The 20,480-nt window shown below is 31.2% G+C and overlaps 2 protein-coding genes and 1 pseudogene across 2 annotated transcripts; 1 reads left to right on the top strand and 2 right to left on the bottom strand.

The window, feature by feature from the left end:
- Positions 1 to 4,209: 4,209 nt before the first annotated feature.
- Positions 4,210 to 7,455, bottom strand: LOC108460915 (L-ascorbate oxidase homolog). The gene is made up of 8 exons (XM_017760623.2): positions 6,963 to 7,455; positions 6,756 to 6,865; positions 6,018 to 6,288; positions 5,780 to 5,882; positions 5,335 to 5,680; positions 4,883 to 5,248; positions 4,709 to 4,787; positions 4,210 to 4,630 (listed from the first exon to the last, which is right to left on the bottom strand). The coding sequence occupies exons 1-8, from the start codon at positions 7,110 to 7,112 to the stop codon at positions 4,418 to 4,420; spliced, it is 1,638 nt and encodes a 545-aa protein (XP_017616112.1). The 5' UTR covers positions 7,113 to 7,455; the 3' UTR covers positions 4,210 to 4,417.
- A 4,494-nt stretch (positions 7,456 to 11,949) lies between these two features.
- LOC108466148 (GDSL esterase/lipase At5g55050-like) lies at positions 11,950 to 13,535 on the top strand. The gene is made up of 5 exons (XM_017766506.1): positions 11,950 to 12,184; positions 12,259 to 12,398; positions 12,501 to 12,734; positions 12,972 to 13,218; positions 13,327 to 13,535. The coding sequence occupies exons 1-5, from the start codon at positions 11,950 to 11,952 to the stop codon at positions 13,533 to 13,535; spliced, it is 1,065 nt and encodes a 354-aa protein (XP_017621995.1).
- A 1,110-nt stretch (positions 13,536 to 14,645) lies between these two features.
- Positions 14,646 to 16,174, bottom strand: LOC108460926 (uncharacterized; annotated as a pseudogene).
- Positions 16,175 to 20,480: the final 4,306 nt, after the last annotated feature.

The raw sequence follows: 20,480 nt of genomic DNA, 5'->3' as shown, positions 1-20,480 counted from the left end.
TAAGCCCTTTTCAAATTTAAAATTATTTTAAAAATCATAAAAATTATAAACAAAAATTATAAAAATTTTGTCTTATTATAAAATAACAATATCGACCTATTAAAATCTAATGGTTATATGATTTTAAAAAATTTGACCCTACTCTTTTATTTGGTCATTGTTATTTTTTTTAATAAAAGATTATAATTTTAAATTTTTATAAATCTTTTTATAAATTTTTTTATAATTTTATGATTTTTATAAATTTTAAATATATTAAAAGGATTTAATTGATTTTTAAAAAAAATTGTTACTAAGGCCTTTTGACCCTTTAGCCTTACTAGTTTCAAAAAATTCTAAATTTTTTTTATTAAAGGTCAAATTTAATAAATGTGTAAAGGTTGAGGGTTAAATTTGTTATTATGCCTTATATTAACACCAAATTTTAATGGATGAGACTATTTTTCTCACTCGTCTAACAAATAAGGGCTAATTTGCCCTTTTTTTAGAGGCTAAAATGCAATTTAAGGTATAGTACAAGGGGTTTTGTGGTACTTTTACCTCGATTCCAACTATTCTGATTCGCTTTGGTTAAATTAAGTTCGGTTTCAGTTCAGTATTGAATTTTATATTTTATTTAATTTATAAATATTTTAATTTTTATAATATAATTACTTTCTTTTAATATTTGGGAGAGTGGAGTAAGACTGCTTCGGATCAATTCAAGCTTCCATATTTACAATATAATGCTCTTACTATTGGACAAAAATTTATTTATAATAATGAAAAATAATAAAAGTAACTTTAAGAAAATATGGTAAGAAGTAATTTTTAAAAAAATTGTTTAAATATTGATGAACTAAACTAATTGTCTACTTCATATATGTTGAATTTAGTTGATTCATTCGGTTACCATTGATAGTCAATTTCGATTCAGTTAAATTTTTTAAAATATAAAAGTATTGCAAGATAATTGTACTTTTTAGAGGGAGTATTCGGTTTTTGATCAATTTTTATTAAATCGATTTAATTGACTATAATATACATAAATTGATTTGACTGAATTAAAGTTCAAAATTCAAAATAACTGAATTGATTTTAGGTCAGTTGGTTAATTGACTTTAATTATTGGTTTGAATAATATATATTTATTTTATATATTATAAATTGTACACATATTTTAAATCATTTAAAAATTAAATTAAATCAATATTTTCTATTGAATCAGTTTGAAAATTTAAAAATCAACAATGACTAAAGTAATCAATAAGATTGAACCTATAATCGAAAAAATCGCTCAAATAAAAATAGACTAAATCGATAAGGTCAATTTAGTCGATTTTAATTAAAAATTACTCTCTCTAGTGGTTTTTTCTCCAAAACTAACTTCAACCATACTAGTATCATCCTTGACTATGAAATCTCATGGAAGTGGATGAAGGGCAAATAAGGAGCATGGTTTTAATTCATTAATTACATTTCCAAATCCATAAAATATAAAAACAGAAAGAAGGATTTATTGGTAAGTCCAAAGTAGGTATTAATTGAAGTAGTTTCATTTCATAGCAAATAAAGAAAAATAAGGAAAACAAGATAAACTTGAATCAGATTGGTATCATTCTTCATTATGAAGTCTTATTAAGTTACAAATAAAGATGTATATGTTCAGGTTGGATTAAGTTCGGGTCAGGCTTATATATAACATTAGCATTCTTTATGTTTACTTAAGCTTAGCTCAACCTAAAATATGGGCTTAACATTTTGTCTAAGTCCATCCATATTTGTAAATCGATTTAAATCTGTCCATATTTTTTTTTTTAAATATATATATTTATATTATTTTTAATTTAATAAATTATTTATTTATTAAAGTTTTATATATAGTCATCTTTAACATTTTTTAATGTTTACATTATAGTAGTATATAATAGATTTAATTTTTATGTGTTATAAATTACATAATATAAAATATTATTCCGGGTCGGGCTCGGGCCTTGAAGGTTCAAATTTGAACCCGACTCATATTTTTAACAAGCCTATTTTTTTTGGTCAAGTTCATTTTTCGAACTTAATATTTTTGTTCAAATCCTCTCAAACCTTGAGATTTGGATGAATAGTTGTAGTTACAAATCCTCTTTTAGTCCCTTTAATAATTTAGAACATGAAATGGAGATTGTTATTACTATTGATTTCTTTCTTCTCTATTTTATAGAGCCAATGCAAACTTGGACATTGCCTAAATACAAGATTCAAAATTCTTTTCAGCTTTGGTTGCTTCTCTTTTAGTGTGAAGAAGGACAAATTTTTAAAAGAAGATGATAAAATCTGTTTCGTCACTTAGTTTGCTCTCATATATTGTCTAATTTTAAATATTATTAATTCAACGCTTATAACTGACTAAAACTTTGGATACATGAACTGAAGATAGTATGTAGTATTTAGTATGAGTGAGTTATTATGGAAGAATGGAGAAGGGATTCACACCCTTACAATCGTCAGAGCAAAATTGTAGAATATGTAAAGAAAAGGTCCTTAATTGAATAGGTGAACAAAGTGTGACTCTCTTTTTCAAAAGTTTGTAACTGCTCCTTTACCTCATGCGGTTCAAAATTATGGACAAAAGCTTAGTTAATCAAGGTAAGTAGTCAATTTTGGCTAAATGTAATAGTAATTTATGCTTGCAAATTCAAATTATATTTAATTAATATTTTTTAAATCCTTAGCCTCTAACCTCCAATACTTCAATACTCAATATTTGATTTGTTTTTAATTAAGTACCATATTATTTATATTACATAAAAGTTAAATCTATAATACTAATACAGACATTAAAAATATGTTATATACGTTTAAATTCTAAAAATAAAATATATTAATCATCAATAATTAATTTTAAAATTTTATGTATTCAAATGAGTTTCGCACACTTTCATAATCCTTTAGACAATTAATCTATCAGCAATTTGATCGTTGAATTTGTAAATGTAATTGTACTTGTGCAAATAAATTTTCAAAAAAATGATTTTGATATTCTTATCATATTTGTTGGGGCTCGTTTCATGTCCTATTAAAACGAATTTAATATTCTGCATGGACCACTAAAATGGGCCTTAGAAAGGTTGTAGCTTGTTGTTTTCAGTCTACTATATTTGACAAAACAAGTAATATGGTTCAGCTTGGGTGTAAAGACCTTCAACCGATTCCTTAATATGCTTGAGGTTATTAGATAAGTGTTTAACTCTTATCATTATCTTTTTGGTGATTAAAGAATTAATTTAGAGATAATTATAAGATATTTTAAAGGTTTATCTTGTTAATAATTCAAACTATAAATAGACATGCGACTTCAACTTATAAAGTTGAATTACTTTCAAAATCGTGAGCACTCCAGCGTTATTTTCTTGTATTGAATGCTGTTTTGGTTAGTTTTGAGTGTTCTTGATTTGTTACCATTGTGTGTTGAGAAACCGATTGTTCTCTATTGGAGCTAAATGATTTTGCTTGGTAGAAGAGTTATGAGCCTTAGTGGATAGAGAAAGAAGTGTATTGTTAATTTGTTTTTGTGATTGAATAAAAATATATCTTGAGTAAGACTTTGGAGACATAAAATCATTGTATTTAAACCACGTCAATAAAATATCGATTGTATCGATTATATAAAAGAAATACTTAGACATTTTTATTTTACTCAAAACATACATGATTTAAATAAATGGAACATAAAATATAATGGTCAAATTGTTAAATGGTGAATCGCATAAAAAGTTACAAATTGGCTCAACTTAATTATACCCTTGCTAAAAGTTATTATATATCTCAAATTGTTGTTAGTGTAAAAAGATATAAGTTTGAGGATGTTGAAAGTTTCTTTATCCACATGCTTTAAGTGTTGAGGGAGAGTTATTTCAAGTATAGTATAAAAAAATAAATTATAAATATATTTTATAATTTTTTTTTATAAATAATTGAGTGGTGAAAATAACGTGATGCAACCTCTTTTGCTTGCCATAATTCATTAATATTAAATAAAAAATTCATTAATACTAAGTGTTTGAAGTTAATTAAAATAAAAGCTTCGGTGGCTTTTAATGGGTTGAAAGTTGAGAGCAATTCCTTCTCGCAACCAACAACACACAGCTCAGCAGCTAAAAAGTATGAACTCCACGCACTTAGCAAGTTAAGGGATTGTCTTCAGAACGAATGCCTTCAAATAGAGTAAGGTTTACAGGATTTATTTATAACAGAGATTGAACTTTATAATATAATCTTTTACACAACAAAAGAATGCTTAATGTGATACATTTATTGACAATTCTATGGTTACAAACCAAATACAAATTCTGAAGAAAAAAAAAGAATAAGAGAGCTTAAAGCTTTGGTCATTTTATACTTTTGTAACGGTGTTAAATAATTAAGAACAGTTTCAGGTGCAAATGTTTCAGAGAGGTCTTGTGCTTTTCCCTTGAGCTCTGCCACAGAGCAGGGCATTCTTTGGAATAGGATATTCATCCCTCGGTGAATTCACAGGTGAATAAACTCGCAAGTAAAACTGCTGTCCCAGATATTGCCGAGCCCAAAATTGAGTCCTCACATTCCACATTCCAACATTATCAAGTGCCATGTAAATAGCAGTCCATGATCTTGGATATACCTGCAAACACCAGCCATTGTTGTAGTTTCCCATCTCTTGTTAAAAGCTCAGTGGAAATAAATGGCGGAAGTTACTAACCTGTGTGGTGGATCGTGAAACTGCATCTCTTAAATTGTACTCTTTACGACTGTCCGGTGTCCACAATCCTCCATCCATGCTGCCATGGAAATGAAGTGTAAGTTTAGCCAATATATATATATATATATATTTGGATTGTGCATAAGAGAAGAATATTTTGAGTTGGTTTCTTACCCAACAACCCAAAAGGCATATCCATCAATGTGCCAGCTCTGGACAATGCTTTCATGGTTCTCAAACACAATTTCCACAAAGGCACGGAAATCAGAACCCATGACTGATGTATCTAGGTACATGTTTTGACCGGTTGGCTTATCCGAGATGCTTCCAACTCGGAAAACTCCTCCAATTTTGAAGTAGTCAGCTAGTTTCAAAGGTGTATCAGCTGGAATGAAAGAAACACTGTTAACTGCGTATCTTTGTTTCCCTTTGACTTGATCAGCTGAGCTCACTAGTTTGATTGTTCTGGTTATGTTAATAAGACCGTAGTGATATGATCCCTGTGGATTTGGCCTTGGTCCACTTGCTGTCAGGTTTGTCCTGACATGCACCAAAATGAAATATTATGAATGGCACAAAAATGGGTTTACAAACATGAAGAATAACAATTGGAGCAAGATTTTTACCTGATGGATCGAGCCTGGTTAAGAGACCAGTCGATTTGGTCGGTTGGTCCACCGGGAATAGGGCCTGAAACTGCCTTGTTGGAGTTACTGTAATGAAGAGTGGCAGTGGTTGAAAGGATCTTGTCAGTGAAACGAGTTGAGGCCACAATGTAGAAATCCTGGGCAGATTGATCCATGGTAACAAGCACAGAATAGGATTGACCCACATGGACATCAAGTGACTCATACATGGTTTGAACGGTGTGGGTTCCCTCTACTTCCACCAGCTTCATTTTATGACCCTGAATTCTGAAATTTAGTGAATTTTGAAGCCCCACATTTGAGATCCTAAACCTGTAAGTTTTGCCTGTAGAGGTACACACAAAAATAATACCAATTGTTATCATCCGTAAAAATGAGTTCAAATTTACACAAGAAATGGTTCAATTTAACCCCCAGTGTGTACCTTGTTCAACTGTGAAGAATGCACCATTAGGACCATGACCATTGATTAGAATACCATCAGGGAAGGGAAGTTTATGACCCCTATCCAGCTTGGCTTGCAGTTTCTGAAAAAAAAAATGAATGTTAAAGACTATATAACGACCAATAAATGAAATTGCTGGTGACACTCGAACTCTAGTATTTGTCAATGTTGCACTATAAAATTGTTTTATTAGATGGGTATAAGTTGTTTATTTTACCTTATGGTCAGTCTTGAACCAGTCTCCGATAAGAACAGTGAAATCGCTGGCAGGGTCGGGGAAAGGGACCGGGATTCTGGGCCTACTGAGGATCCTGATGCCTCCAAATCCACCAGCAGCCTTGTGGAAAGCAAGGGATGGAAAGTAGTAAAAGGTACCGATTTGGTCTTTCGCTTGTAAAATGTAAGTGAAGTTCTTGCCCGGTGGGATTGGGCATGTTGTGCCGTACACTCCATCCTCGTACGAGTTTCTCCTTTGCTGCATCCCATTCCTATTTTATAACCCAAATCAGCATACATACAAAATTTCTATAAACAAGTAGATTATAGGCTAACATTGGTTCATAATTTATGTCCTCGTGTAAGAGTAGCCAACCAATGAGTTTTCATGTCGGAAAAGCAAACTAAAGTCAAAATGTTTGGTCTAAATGATCATTGTCACTTTCACAAATTTAATGAAACAATGATAATATATTATCAGCAACTAGCTCCCAAATTACAGGTGTTAAAGATTTTGTTCATACTTAATACGATGATATAAAATAGGCAATATCACCGTCAAAAGCTGGAATGATGTGGATATTCAAGACAATTTTAAGTATATCCCCATTTGAGTTTTTTACTGGTTTGTTCATTATATTTCACCAGTTAGATCTCCAGTTTCCGATTCGATTATAAACTCGATTTCAGAAAGAAAGAAAGAAAAAGCACATTAGCTAGTGTCATGGGAATTGCTCACCATGATAAAAGAAAAGGTTCATCCAAGTTGTTGTAAACATTGATGATGAGATTGTCATTAGTAACAGAATAGAGATCAGGCCCTGGAAATTGCCCATTAATAAGAATTCCCTGTAAAAAAGACAACACAAACGATGAAGATCAGCTAAACCCGGAAATAATTTATATAACGCACATATTATGCTACATGCTATAATAATTTACAAACCTGCTGGCGAACACCAAGTGGGTAAATGTCACCGTAAGTAACATTCCAGTTGAAGAATCTGTAAGGATCCTCAGACTGAACAAGAGCAAAGACAGAAAGAACTAAAACGACGGCAAATCTTTGCCATAAGCTTGATCCTTTAAGCACCATTTCGTGATGAAATTGGATATGATTTTTAAGTACAATGTGTGAAGATATAGAAGGTGTGTAGAAAAAAAGGCTTTGGCAATTTACAACAACAACAAAAAGGTTACAACCTTTACAGAACAGGAGACTTCAATGTGGCTTTTAGTAACTGATACGTGACTTATTTAATGTGCATTGCCAATGCCATGAAAGAAGAGCAAAAAAATGGCAACCCCTTTTGTTTAAAAGCAAAAATGAACAAATTAATGAATGAAATAATAAAAATCCAACGCCCCCCTAAAAAAGAAAAGAGAAGAAGATGAAAGAAAATTTGAGTGTTGGTTGGACAAAGTGTTATCATGTTTTTATAGTGTGATTAGTGGGGGCGATTGAGCCTACAAAATCTTCCAAATTGTTGGTCTTTCATTTCATAAAACTGTCCATTGAGAAATGGACACGTAGGTACATGTCAAATAAGTCGATGAAAATGCCCTTGACATGAGGAAGGATAGATAGGGGAACCGCGTGGGGGAAAGGCGGCTTTGAAGCATGAGCTGAGCTGAGCGGAGGTGGGTGTATTGCCCGTGATTTCTGACGCTACACACGGCATCTGCATGTGGGCTAATTGCTTTACTGTGGACTTTGGACCTAACAACTCCAAGCTTGGGGGGTTGATCAACGGCTGATGTTGGTGTTACGACTTTGGACCCATTTTAATGAAGGGTGGAGATAGGATCTTCGACAATGGAAATTTTGTACGCGGAGAAAATAATGAAAAATGGTTTCACAATGGCGGGCTGTGTGGGCGGTTTTGACAGAATGATGACAGTGAGCTTTCATATTTGTTAATTCCTTTGAATTGATTGCAAGTCAAATATCATGCTAATAAATAAATCCATCGCCTCTTTCTTTCTCAATAAATTGTATTTCTTTTTTATAACTTACAAGTTACAACTATATGAATTAAATAATAAAATAATTTTCGATAGTTTTAAATTCCACAAGTAAAGTTAAGAGGTTGACAAATATATATTAAAATGTTAAAAAATAAAAAGGTACATGATAATTTTTTTTAAATTACTTGTGAAATAAAAATAAATACAATATAGACGCATCAAATATTAACCCTTGAATTATCAGTTTAACAAATTAACTCATTCACACATGGTTCTTACAACCAGACTCAAATCTAGTTCATGTTTGTCCTTGACAATTTTTTGCCCTAGGCAAAACAATAAAATGGAGTTTTAGATTTCTTAAAAGTTGGGAGAATTTTTTTTTAGGTCCTTTAAAAGTTAGTAAAAAAATTTTGGGCTTTTAAAAGCTAAAAACTCTTTTTTTGTGCACCTTAAAAATTGATAAATTTTTTTATTTACTTTTAAAAGTAAAAAAAAAAATTGGACCTTTTAAAAACTAAAAAATAATATTTTGGACCTCTTTCAGTCTTGGACTCTAGACGGCCGCACCTCCAAATGATTCTTTGTCATTATTAGGGTTCAAACAACGTAATTTCTCTCTAATTTCTAACTTGACTATATATCAAGAAAAAACATAAAATTTCGATTTTAGTGAAAAAGTGTTTGTATAATTTGAGAAAGCCTATGATATAAATTTTTATTTTTTTATTTCCATTTTATTCAAATATAAATAAGCATAAAATTGTTATTCTTTTATGGCATTATAAGTTTTGTTACTTATTAAAGGTGTGTTGGACGTTACAAAGTAAGCGTAACAAATTTTAATTATTCGACAATAGTTACATCTCTTGTTATTAATATCTTCTATTATTATTTTTGAACGTGTTTCTCTTTTAAATTGTAATTACATTTTAAAAATAAGTATTTTTCAAAAAGAGTTGAAAGACTTATTTAAGTATCAAATTATTCTCCCCATTCATATCTCATATAATTAGTGTGATTTAATTACCGATATTTTAATATGATCTATTAATCAACGATATGATTTATTTTTAATGACTTATGATGGTCCAGAATAAAATATAAAATATAATTTTTTTTATATGTTTCAAAATGTTAACAAGTGGAGAAAATTGTTGAAATTTACAAATAGGGTGGAATGGTTGCAAAAATAAATGACATGAAATTGATATTATTGAATTAAAAAATTATTTGTTCAAAGTAGTTGTCAAGCATTTAAATTAGAGCCAGCAATTGACAAGACAATTTTCTCATGAAATAAGTTAATAAATGTTGTTTTTTTAATAGTTTATTGATTATATTTGTTGTTTTTATATAATGTGTATAATTACTCATAATTTCTTCCTAACTCATAAATAGGAGAATAATGTGCTTCAAAGACACTCAAACTCATATCCTCGTACAGTAGTAACAATGTTCATATCAATTAAGTTAAGACTCAATTGATAAATATTAATTAATTTTTGTCTCAGCAAAAAGATGACAGTAGGGATAGTATTTTTTTATATGGTTTAATACTATAAAAGATTCAACATAAAGTCTAAAAATATAAATAAAATTGTTTATATAAAACATATGATGCTACAATAACCATTTTAAAAATCTTTAATATGTTTTTCATATACGTAATTTTTGATAATATTATATTAAATTTGTATTTTTAAAAATATTTTTAGTTTACAATATTTTAAAAACTTTTACACCACATATTAAAAAGATAGTTTTTTAATTTTAAAATCAAATTATTAAAAACTCATTAGATTCATGTCTAAATTAATAAAAGTTTATCTATTAACAAAATTTACTTTCATTGTCGTAAAATAAATCACTAATCTCATGTTTACAATTTTCAAATTTTACCTCTTCAATGGTAAATGCAAATGAGTTTTTCAATATATATATAATAATAATAATAATAATAATAATAATTCAAGTTTAAAATTTATTTAACATAAAAATTAAAGAATAATAAATTTAAAATAAACAAATATATGCACATCATTACCTTATTATAATTTTATAATTTCAAATTTACAAAAATGAAACATATGTTTTATTTAAAATTGTTAAGAAATAAAAAGGAAAAAATAAATTAAGATATATTATCCTAAACTACTATCTTAATAAATTTTAAAATAATTTATTAAATTTAATTTAGATAAAATATAAATGAAAAAAAAATCTATGTTGAGAAATTATAAAATACTTTAAGACTGGGTATTTGTTATTTTGAACAAAACATCAAAGATGCTGACGAAAATAATTAAAATTAAAAATTAATCAAAATAATGAAAAAAATATGTTTTGCACATATATATTGATAACAATTCTTAACATAATATATATAAATGAAAACAATGTGAACTTAAAAAACAAATATATAAGAGTTGTGCCTTTACTAAAACTTACTATTCATTAAAATAATAAAAACTATATTTATATCTGATATCAATAAGCTTTTTAAATATATATTTTTTAGTAAAACTTAATTTTGGTTTGACTTTAAAATCATAAATATTGAAATATTTATTAAGTTTACATAAACAAAAAAAAATCATTTTAAAACAAACAGACAAAAGTACAGTTTTTATTCTACAACTATATATGGAGATAGAGGATAAATAACATTACTAAAATAAATAGATAAACTAAATAAATTCTATCTTAATTTAAAAGTTAATATTTAAAAATAACAAAAGGGTAGGTTTATAATTTTATTGTAATAAATATTTTTATATAATATTTTAATAACTATTTTAAAGTATGAAAATATAATATAAAATATAATGAGTATTTAAAACTTTAAAAGAATAAATAATTTTTAATAGATAATTCAATTAAAATGTTTTATCTTTCATTTAAAATATTGAAAAGGAAATATTTTACTAATAGTTTAATTTTACCTTAGAGTTTTTTTTTTTATCAATCTCCTAAAAATAAATTTAATGGATAACTAAAATTATAAAATTAAATAGAAAAAAAAATAGAGATATACCACTCATCACAATATTATACTTTTGTACTTTATTATATTATATGATTAGATTTTTTACCTGTGCGATCCACAAGTTAATAGTGTTTATTAATTTAAAATATTTTTCTATACAATAATTCCAAGTATTCTAGTTTTAAAACATGCTAATTTTAAAAACCTTTCTAAGCATTTTTAAAAATAATAATATTTTAAAAATGACATTAAATTTTTTAAAAAGTATTTATACTATAACATTCATTTAATCTAATATGTGATTTTAAGGAAAAAAATATTAAAAGATATTTTTAACTAATGCAATTGAAATTATGTTTTTAAATTTAAAAATAATATAACCATATAATAAAATAAAAATTAAAACATCAGAATAACAAAACACCTAACTTGTTTAAAATTATTTTACTTTTAAAAATATAATATGACTGTATAATATATCTATACTATTACATAATATTTTTAACTTAAAACATGTATGATGTAAAATATTAATTTTTTCAACTTTGTAATAATATATATGATATATGAAGGGTGAATGAAACATGTTATTATTGGGTGTTTAAAGACGAGTTTGGGAGTTGGGTGGGAGACAAAATATCATTGCAACACAATCAGGAAACTATAAAGAATATGTGATACACGAAAAATAGCCAGTTAGGTCAATGAAATATGATTCCTTGTTTTTATCATACCTCAGATAAAGCCATTCAGAGCATAGAAGAGAATGTAAGAACTGTAAAAAAAGGAACGGTTAACAAGCATTGGAATTATTATATTCCAGCTAATAGCATATAGGACAATAAATTTCTCTTGTAGCTTGCATCACCTCACCGGTAATTCCAATAGTTTTGCTTATGACTTCTTTACAGATAAATAGTCCGTAAAATGAATCTTATAGTACAGAAACATAGGAAAATTTCTTCCCTGGATTTTCATGGCAAAAGGGTTGGCCTTTGTAGCCTTGTCATTGATCATAGGTGTTCTTCAATCAGCAAATGCGGAGGTTCCGGCCATCTTCATACTAGGAGATTCTACAGTTGATGTTGGGACCAATAATTACTTGCCTGATAGTAATATAACGGCTAATTTCCCGCACAACGGGGTTGATTTTCCTTTCCAAAGAGCAACTGGAAGATTCAGCAATGGCCTCAATACTGCTGATTTTCTTGGTTAGGATTATACTATATGCATATGTGTGTGTAGTATTCCTCAAATTTTGCTGATTTTTTGGTTTCCTTGTCAGCTAAATACTTTGGTTTCAAGAGAAGTCCAGTGAGCTTCCTGTCTCTAAACGGGACACTTGCTATTAAGAAACGTAAATTTAGGGGTGTAAACTTCGCGTCAGCTGGATCTGGCCTTCTCGACATTACCGGACAAACATCGGTAAGGCTTTGTTAGTTTCTCGATAGCAAATGAGACACATCTAGTCCATGCTTGCTAGATGATCATTGTTCTCAATTAACAATAACACGGTTGATTTCATAGACCCAGAAAGCGAATGTTGTCCCAATGGGGGAGCAGGTATACCAATTCTCTATGGTCTACAATGATCTAGTGGCAAGCAAAGGTACATCCGAAGCACAAAACTTCCTCGCAAAATCTCTTATCTTCATCAGCGTTGGTAGCAATGACATTGTGGGGAATCACTATTCGAAGAACCCGATACCTAAAGAACAGTTCATACCCAATTTAGCAGTCGTGTACGAAAAGCACTTGAGGGTGAGAAGTTCATCTTTCTTCTTTTAAGAATAGGGAGAAGGGGTTGCAGTTACTGGGATTCGAATCCCAAACGTATTGAATGCAATCAACTGCATGAATCCAATAAGCTAAACACCCGATTCATTTTTTTGCTTCTTTTAATCATCATCACCATCATTAAGAGGGCATAAGCCATGCTTGATACAAGTTGTCAGGATAATCTCAGTTCAATTAAACTGAAGATAAGGTAATATGCAGAACCTAATTAGTTTCGGGGCAAGGAAGTTTGGCGTAATAAGTGTTCCACCAGTCGGGTGTTGCCCATCACAAAGGGTTTCGGCCAACGGTGAATGTTTGAAGGAGTTAAACGACCAAGCCGAAGCTTTTTTTTCAACAATGGACACCCTAATGCGCAACCTCAGCTACGAAAACAAGGACATTAAGTATTCTCTTGGAAATGCATTTAACATCACAAAACCCATTATTGATAACCCTCAAAATTCCAGTAAGCCTTTTTTTTCACTCACAAGTAACATTTCTGCATTATCCTATTTCCATTCCCCAAACCAAATGTTGTAAATCTTCAATTTTCATCTTTTCTTTTAAACCTCAGGTTTTACAGATGTCAAAAATGCTTGTTGTGGAAACGGTACACTTCCTTGCACTCCCTTAGCAAGCCTTTGCTCAAATCGCCATAAATACTTGTTCTGGGACATGTTCCACCCCACACAAGATGCTTGCAGATTGGTAGCTTCTATCCTCTTCATTGGTGATTCAAGATTCGCAACTCCTATAAACTTTTCTCAACTAGCAGAGGCTTAAAATTGAGAATGTGCCTATAATTTTAGTATAATCTATAAAATTCTCCTACCTTAATAGCTGAGAGCAATTTATCTGCTTATACAGAATAAGGGGGGTGAATTTTTATTGTATACTCGAGTATTCTTGTAATTGTTTTTTATCAGATATATATATATACATATCAATGAAACTTATAAGCAGGAAGAGAAACAATGTTGATGCATACTGCTTGAGGGCTAAAACATCCATGCTTAAAACGAAGGACAAATAGCACAAAATCTCCAGCAAGTGTTGCAAGATCATATATCTCTCCCCACAAAAACAACCTATTGGGTAGTCATGCTTGTTTGCCCAAAAAACCTTACTTTCCTGACTAATGTGAGATTGAAACACCCTACCAAGCACCATATCTATAACGTAAACCGTCGAGAGGTATTTGGATATACATTACAGGATTTCATAATTCATGTGAAACGAAGCAAGTCTCTTAAGGACAAGGCAGTCGGGCAAAAATTGTTAAGACTAAAAATGCATGTTTAATTAAGTGGTCTTAAGGCTGCAATACCACCCGAGCATCGGTCCCCATTAAATTTATATCCTAAAGAGGAGCAAATTTTGTAAGTACTTAATACGAGTTTGTTGCATCATATGCAAAGATGAATGGCTTAAAGCCATTTCATAAGAATGTGATTGAGGCAATGTTCTCACCTAAAAAATCAGGTTGAATTCTATGATCACAACAATATATTTCACAATCTCAGGATGCAAGGAACTTCTTGGTTAGCTCATCCTTGAAAGATAAAACAAGAACTTGTACAGGCAGTACTGATTTTTCATCGATGCACCAAGTCATAAGTAAAATTTTATCCTTCAACTTAGGGATCAGAAAGCATTATCCCATAAAATTTGACAAGAATTCCGGCTCTCCCGTCACATTGATACAGTAGGAGGCAAGCTTCATCTGACCTTTACAGTCATTGAGGTGTTGCATTGATAATTCATTCCTCCACAAAAGCCATTATCTTTCACCAATTCCCTAGGGCTAGCAGACTTTGATGTAAACAAGCAATGACAATCACTTGAGTGACACAATAGCGATTGAAAATTTAGGTTATCAAGGGTATCAGTAGATAATTCAGAAGCAAGCCTAACGTAATTTTTTGTCACACATGCATATCATGTACAATCTTTATTAATCTACAAGGGGAAAAAGGATAACGTTCCCAGCTTTCTATCTTATGTTCGCAACTTATTCAGTAATTTACACAATCCATGTCAAGTACTATTTCTCTCCATGTACATCAGTCAATCTTTTCTGACCCTCAAGTACATAGAAAATTGGGCAACAAATGATATTTAAACTAACACTGCTCATATAGAAGGCCAGAAACCCCATAAGTTTATAAACAAAAAAACTCGCCTGCCATTCTAGCCTGAGAAAAATTATGCAGAGATCACTCACTCAGCAACCTGCAAATGGAAAAAAAATCACTTAAGCCACCAGAAACACTGACAATTATTCATTGGTAATGACCAAAACCTAACCAAATTAACACATAGATCATTTCAACATAGGACCCGACATTGTTTCAAAGTTGGATATAGACTTGCCTGGTTTAGAGGATTATCAGGAGATTTCTTCCATAGTTTCCATATCATATCCTTGTATTGATTGTGAGTAAGACCTGGCTTCTCTTCTTTAAGCCTGGGAAGCTCAGCTTCTTCAAATGCCTGTATTCATTCATTAAAATAATTCAGTACTATAACTCATTACCGTGCAGTAAGATAAAGACTAAGGAACTAAATTATACTATCTTCTAGATCTAAAGAAGAGAGTAACCTACAGTTGAGCAAAGCAATGTAATGAACCTTGAAGGAAGCTTTAAGCCACCTCTCAGGATGGCGATCCGGGGGAAGGTTGTCCGCCACAGACATCTGCGCAATCGCCTCCTGGACACTCCTTGCTTCAATCAACGAATCATCCCTATTCGTGTTTGTCACTGACACCAGCCTCTCATACTCTACTTCGGCCACGGTCCTACTCTGTCTCTTCTTCGCCTCCTCCGCTTGCTCCTCCTCCTCCTTCTGTAGCTCCGCTTCGGTCACCTTCGGCACCGGAATCGCCACACGGTTGGCCTTCTTATCCGGTTTCTTCAACACCTTTTCGATCTCTTTCTCCTCCTATCTCGGCTTGACGGCGCGCCTCAGCCTTGGAGCTGCGGCTTCAGCTCGTTTCTCGGCTTCTTCCTCGCGTTTCTTGGTGGCCTTAGATTTAGGACCCTCGACTTCGCGCCGGTACTACCATTCCTCCCGTGCTTCCCGATCTTTTCGTTCGGCTTCAGTGGCGCTCTTGCGCGCACGCGCCGCCTCGGCTTTGCTGTTTACACCCATCTTCTTCGGCATCTTGTAATAAATTTGGGCGTCACTGAAAATATTGGAGAGGAGGGAATGGAGGATTGAAGCTTTAGCAAATACCAACCATCAAAAACAATGGCACCCAGCTCGCTCCCAAGAAACTTCTGGATTTAACAATGATTTCTTTTCTTTTCTTTTTATTTACTTTTGATAATTAGGGCGGGGAACCAAAACTCTTGTAATGACATAATGCTAAGAGGTTATGGACATTTTTATTATTTTTATTTAATTTCATTCTCGGGCAAATTTAGAGGTATATGTTTATTTTAATTTTTAATTGTTCTTTTTGGTTTTTTTTTAATTTAATAATATAGATTGATTTTGAAAAAAAAGTGTGAAAGTGTGCTCAGTTGTAGTATTTTCCTACCAACTAAATAAAAAGTCTATTCAACTGGACTCATTTTACTCTAATGGTCGTTTTTTCCAATAGGTTTTTGAACGTTATCAGAGGTAAAATTTTTAAAAAGGCCAATTATATTTTTTTTCTATAAATACCATGTCATTTTTTATTTTTTTACTCAAATCCAAGTCTTTCTATTCCCCCCTAAACTTTCAATTCTCTCAACTCTCTCAATTTTATCATGTTTTGTTCAAAAATTTTGAATACACTTGTTTAAAAATACTATAGTTTTATTTAATTATTTCATATATTCATTTTGATTAAATTTTCACGAATAGCAAACTTTCTGATTCGTTTCAATGACTAGCACATTTCCGCAACTCAATCAAAAACAGTAAGAATAAATTTTAAATTTTGTTATTTTCAATTAAGTTAAATTTAATTTTTTTAATTTTAAAAATATTTTACAATATTTTATTTTATCGATATAAATAGGCGGATGATCGTGTTTTGGAGGGGTTCATACATAATTCGTCAAAGAGCCCAGACACTGAAATTCATGGTTATCTGCAAGACATGAGATTCTTACATGCGTCTAGTATGCTCGGAGGTTGCAAATTGGATCCTACACTTATCAGTGCGTTGGTGGAAATATGGAGACTTGAGACACACACGTTTCATTTTCCATGCAATGATTGTACAATCACACTTGAGGATGTAGCTTTACAACTCGATTTACCAGTGGATGGGCCAGTCGTTATAGGGTCAGTGGTCGTTCCCAGTAAAGAGGACCTTTGTGAGGTAGTTTTGGGGAGGTGCCAAACAAGTTTCAAGGTGACCGGATAGATTTGAAATGGTTGGAGAATAATTTCAAAGAACTTCCTAAGGACGTGTCCGACGTCATCAAAGACCAATATGTCAGAGCATTCATCTTGGGGTTAATCAGGGGCATACTAATGCCCAATAAATCTCAAAATTTGGTACACATAAGATGACTACTACACCTAGTTAACTTTAAAGAATATGGATGGCTAAGTTGGGGATTAGTCGTGTTGGTCATGTTGTACCGGGAGTTGTGTTGGGCAACGGAACCGAATAATTGTCAACCGCTGATTACTTGCTTCTGCTGTAGTCATGAGCGTAATGACGGCTACCATTTCTACGTCCTCGAGGGAATGACCCTTATACGTTTCCATTGGTGGCAAGGTAAAATTCATTTGATAATAATACGTAGTTAATATAGTAAATGTTGTTTATTTATTATATGTTTGAATTAACATATTGCTTGAATAGGTGACATCATGGGCTGAGTTATGTGGGACTATCGGAGCAACTCGAAGATATCTGACTATTGTTAGATCAACGGTCAAAAGCTGGTGATAGTTATTGATTTTTTTTTTCAAACCTAAAATAATTACGCAATTATTTAAAATTTAAATTTTGAACATAAAAATTTTTATAATTGTGCACCATAGTTTGTATAGATGTCATATGTCAATCTGAATATCATAGAATGTGTGCCGCTCAAATTTTTAACCATTTGGAGTATGTGGGAAACAAATGTGTCATTGATTGTTCACACAATGATGGAGATGTATGAATCGGATAGAGTAATGTAGAAATTCGAGTGGAGACAACAAATTCCACTGCCGCCGTGAAACATGGAAGCATTACACAAACTTGATTTGCGAGGGAAGATCGATGAAAATTGGCGAGATTACCATAATGAGTACATCGACATTTGCGATCGTAGGATGAAATTTTTACCCATCCGTGAACTCTTCTTATCGGACACGGTGGCCTGTTTTGAGTAAATGCCTTGATACAAAGTCACCAGCAAGTCATATCTACTGTTAGTGGAAGCGATGAGTAAGGAACTTCGTCAAAAGAGGCCATGACGACTACCTCAATGGCGTAAGTTTGGAGGAGGTGTCACAACAAGTTTGTCCTCGGCTCCAACCCAACAAATGCCACTGATGTCTACACCACATCCCAACCAGTTCACTCCATTTTTTCTGGTTCATTTCATTAACCACATGTTTTATTTACAAGTACCACATTGTACACCACACTATGCGCTACCACAACACTCTACATCTGTACCTCTCACAGGTACGTATTTTGGGGCACCTCCATCCCCTACATATTATTTCCCAATGCTGACGCAAATACCAACACAGATGTCGACACATCTAACGACATCGATGGCGACACCATTTTCGTCATCAATGTTGATGTATCTGGTTTTTGCAACATCATATGGTTATTCGTTGATAGTATCACAAACACCCACCACGTCATTGTTTTATTGAGGTAGGTCATCGACACAACCATCTTCTCATGGAGTGGAGGACACACAATGGGATGTTAAAACGACGCCTGTAACACTCCTATACCCGACTTGATCGTGAAGTCAAGATATTAGAATGCCACATTTGTTGTCGAAGCAACGACAGTCAAATTCGTTTCATTTTGAATACTTATTTAATCACCTTGATCAATTTAAGCTTTTGATATGCCTTAGTATCATTTTCGAGTCTTATACGAGTTTATTGCAACCTTTAAAATAGTCTAAAGAGGAATAGGGACTAGAGTGAAAGGCTCAAAATTTAAGGGTGACATCACGACATCAGAGGGCTCCTCGTTAAGACTTCACAAACTTATTTACATCGTCGTGATGTAGTTCCTCAGTCATCGCGTCAAGAATTTTATTTCCCATGTTTGACCATATTTTAAGTTCTTAACATCCAAGCCTCTTTTCAAAGCTCAAAATTCAATCAATTCAACTCATTTCACATAGCAAATCATTCAGATTTAAGTATTTATAGTTTCAAATCCACATAATATAACATGTTATTCAATGAGAAATAGCAATGCTTATAAAATTGACACAATTATCAAAGTTTTACAAATAAATCCACTAGAAGATTCACACATACAAATACAATTTATTTTTTTACATACCATTACTAATGTCAATATATATATATATATTAATTTATTAATTAGGGCTTCATCAAATCATTTTATGAGAATCACTTACTTAGTACCTCAACAAAGCATTTGAATTTATTTTATGTATTTTCAAGTCCATTATTTGCAACAATTCCTTAGTATTATCACTATTTTATTAATTTACCTCCTTCCCTCTCCATTCCACAACCTTAATATATTTTTATATAAATAAATATTTTCCTCTTAACATATCATACCTATATGTGACATTAATTAATGTTTTTTCTTCTAATTACACAATACTCTTATCAAAGTTGTCCATTTGAGTGTTAGTCACTAAATTATTTATATCTAGGCCTACAGGATTTGAAATTAGGAGCCATTTTTTTATTCTTGAAACTAGACTCGATGAAATTTTTACCATAAAAATTTCATAATTTTTACTTATTCCAATTAATACAGTTAATGCTTTAAATGTTTTCCTATTTTGCTGCTAGGCAACTCTGACCCTTCTTCATTAAAAACTAAATTTCTTTTAGTACAAATGTTGTATTATGTTATTGTTTGTTTCCCTTGAAAATAGACTCATTAAGCTTTTAAGAATGTAAAGTTAATAACCTAAATATTTTTTACAATTTATAGTGATTTTTAAAATTTAGAACAGGGGAACCCAAAATCAATCTGACATTGTCTAACAAAAATTCATATATCTCATAATATGAAATTCTTTTACTTACACCGTTTCTTCTATGTAAAACTAGACTCAATAGGATTTAATTTCATACTTTAATTAACCTCTAATTCAATTTATATGATTTTTTGGTGAATTTTCAAAGTCAGACTACTATTGTTGTCCAAAACTATTTTAGTGCAAAATGTTGATAAACAAATTTATAATACCCTATTTTCCTTTCTCTACAATATTTCCCATCACTTCCTTTTATTTCCCTTTACTAACATATTAAAAACATAAAACCTTATATAATAAAACTCTACCTTAACATCATTTTCATGCTTTTTCAATAATATCAAACTTAAAAATATATTGAAATCGTGATGTTCTTACCTTGTCCTATTGATTTCAAATTTTAACTTGATTTTCTCTCTCCTCCAACTTCTAGTTTCTTGAATCCAAGGTGATTTTATTGATCTCCATAATCTTTTTATCACTTTTCTCTCTTGGTGGTTATGAAAATTCCTTAAAATTTTAAGTGAAAATGGTGAATTTTTTGTGGAAAGACCAAATTGTAAAGAAG

Source organism: Gossypium arboreum, chromosome 2 (genome assembly GCF_025698485.1).
Source record: "Gossypium arboreum isolate Shixiya-1 chromosome 2, ASM2569848v2, whole genome shotgun sequence".
Lineage (NCBI taxonomy): Eukaryota > Viridiplantae > Streptophyta > Magnoliopsida > Malvales > Malvaceae > Gossypium > Gossypium arboreum.
The sequence above is the reverse complement of the archived record's forward strand: the minus strand, read 5'-3'. Positions and strand labels throughout refer to the sequence as shown.

Excerpts from the sequence above, each read along its gene's own strand:
- LOC108466148 (XM_017766506.1), top strand. The coding sequence starts at position 11,950 with ATGGCAAAAGGGTTGGCCTTTGTAGCCTTGTCATTGATCATAGGTGTT. Across the intron at positions 12,735-12,971 it reads TGTACGAAAAGCACTTGAGG|AACCTAATTAGTTTCGGGGC; the intron begins GTGAGAAGTTCA and ends GGTAATATGCAG. Across the intron at positions 13,219-13,326 it reads TGATAACCCTCAAAATTCCA|GTTTTACAGATGTCAAAAAT; the intron begins GTAAGCCTTTTT and ends TTTAAACCTCAG.
- LOC108460915 (XM_017760623.2), bottom strand. The coding sequence starts at position 7,112 with ATGGTGCTTAAAGGATCAAGCTTATGGCAAAGATTTGCCGTCGTTTTA. Across the intron at positions 4,788-4,882 it reads TATGCCTTTTGGGTTGTTGG|CATGGATGGAGGATTGTGGA; the intron begins GTAAGAAACCAA and ends TTTCCATGGCAG. Across the intron at positions 4,631-4,708 it reads TTTCACGATCCACCACACAG|GTATATCCAAGATCATGGAC; the intron begins GTTAGTAACTTC and ends TGGTGTTTGCAG.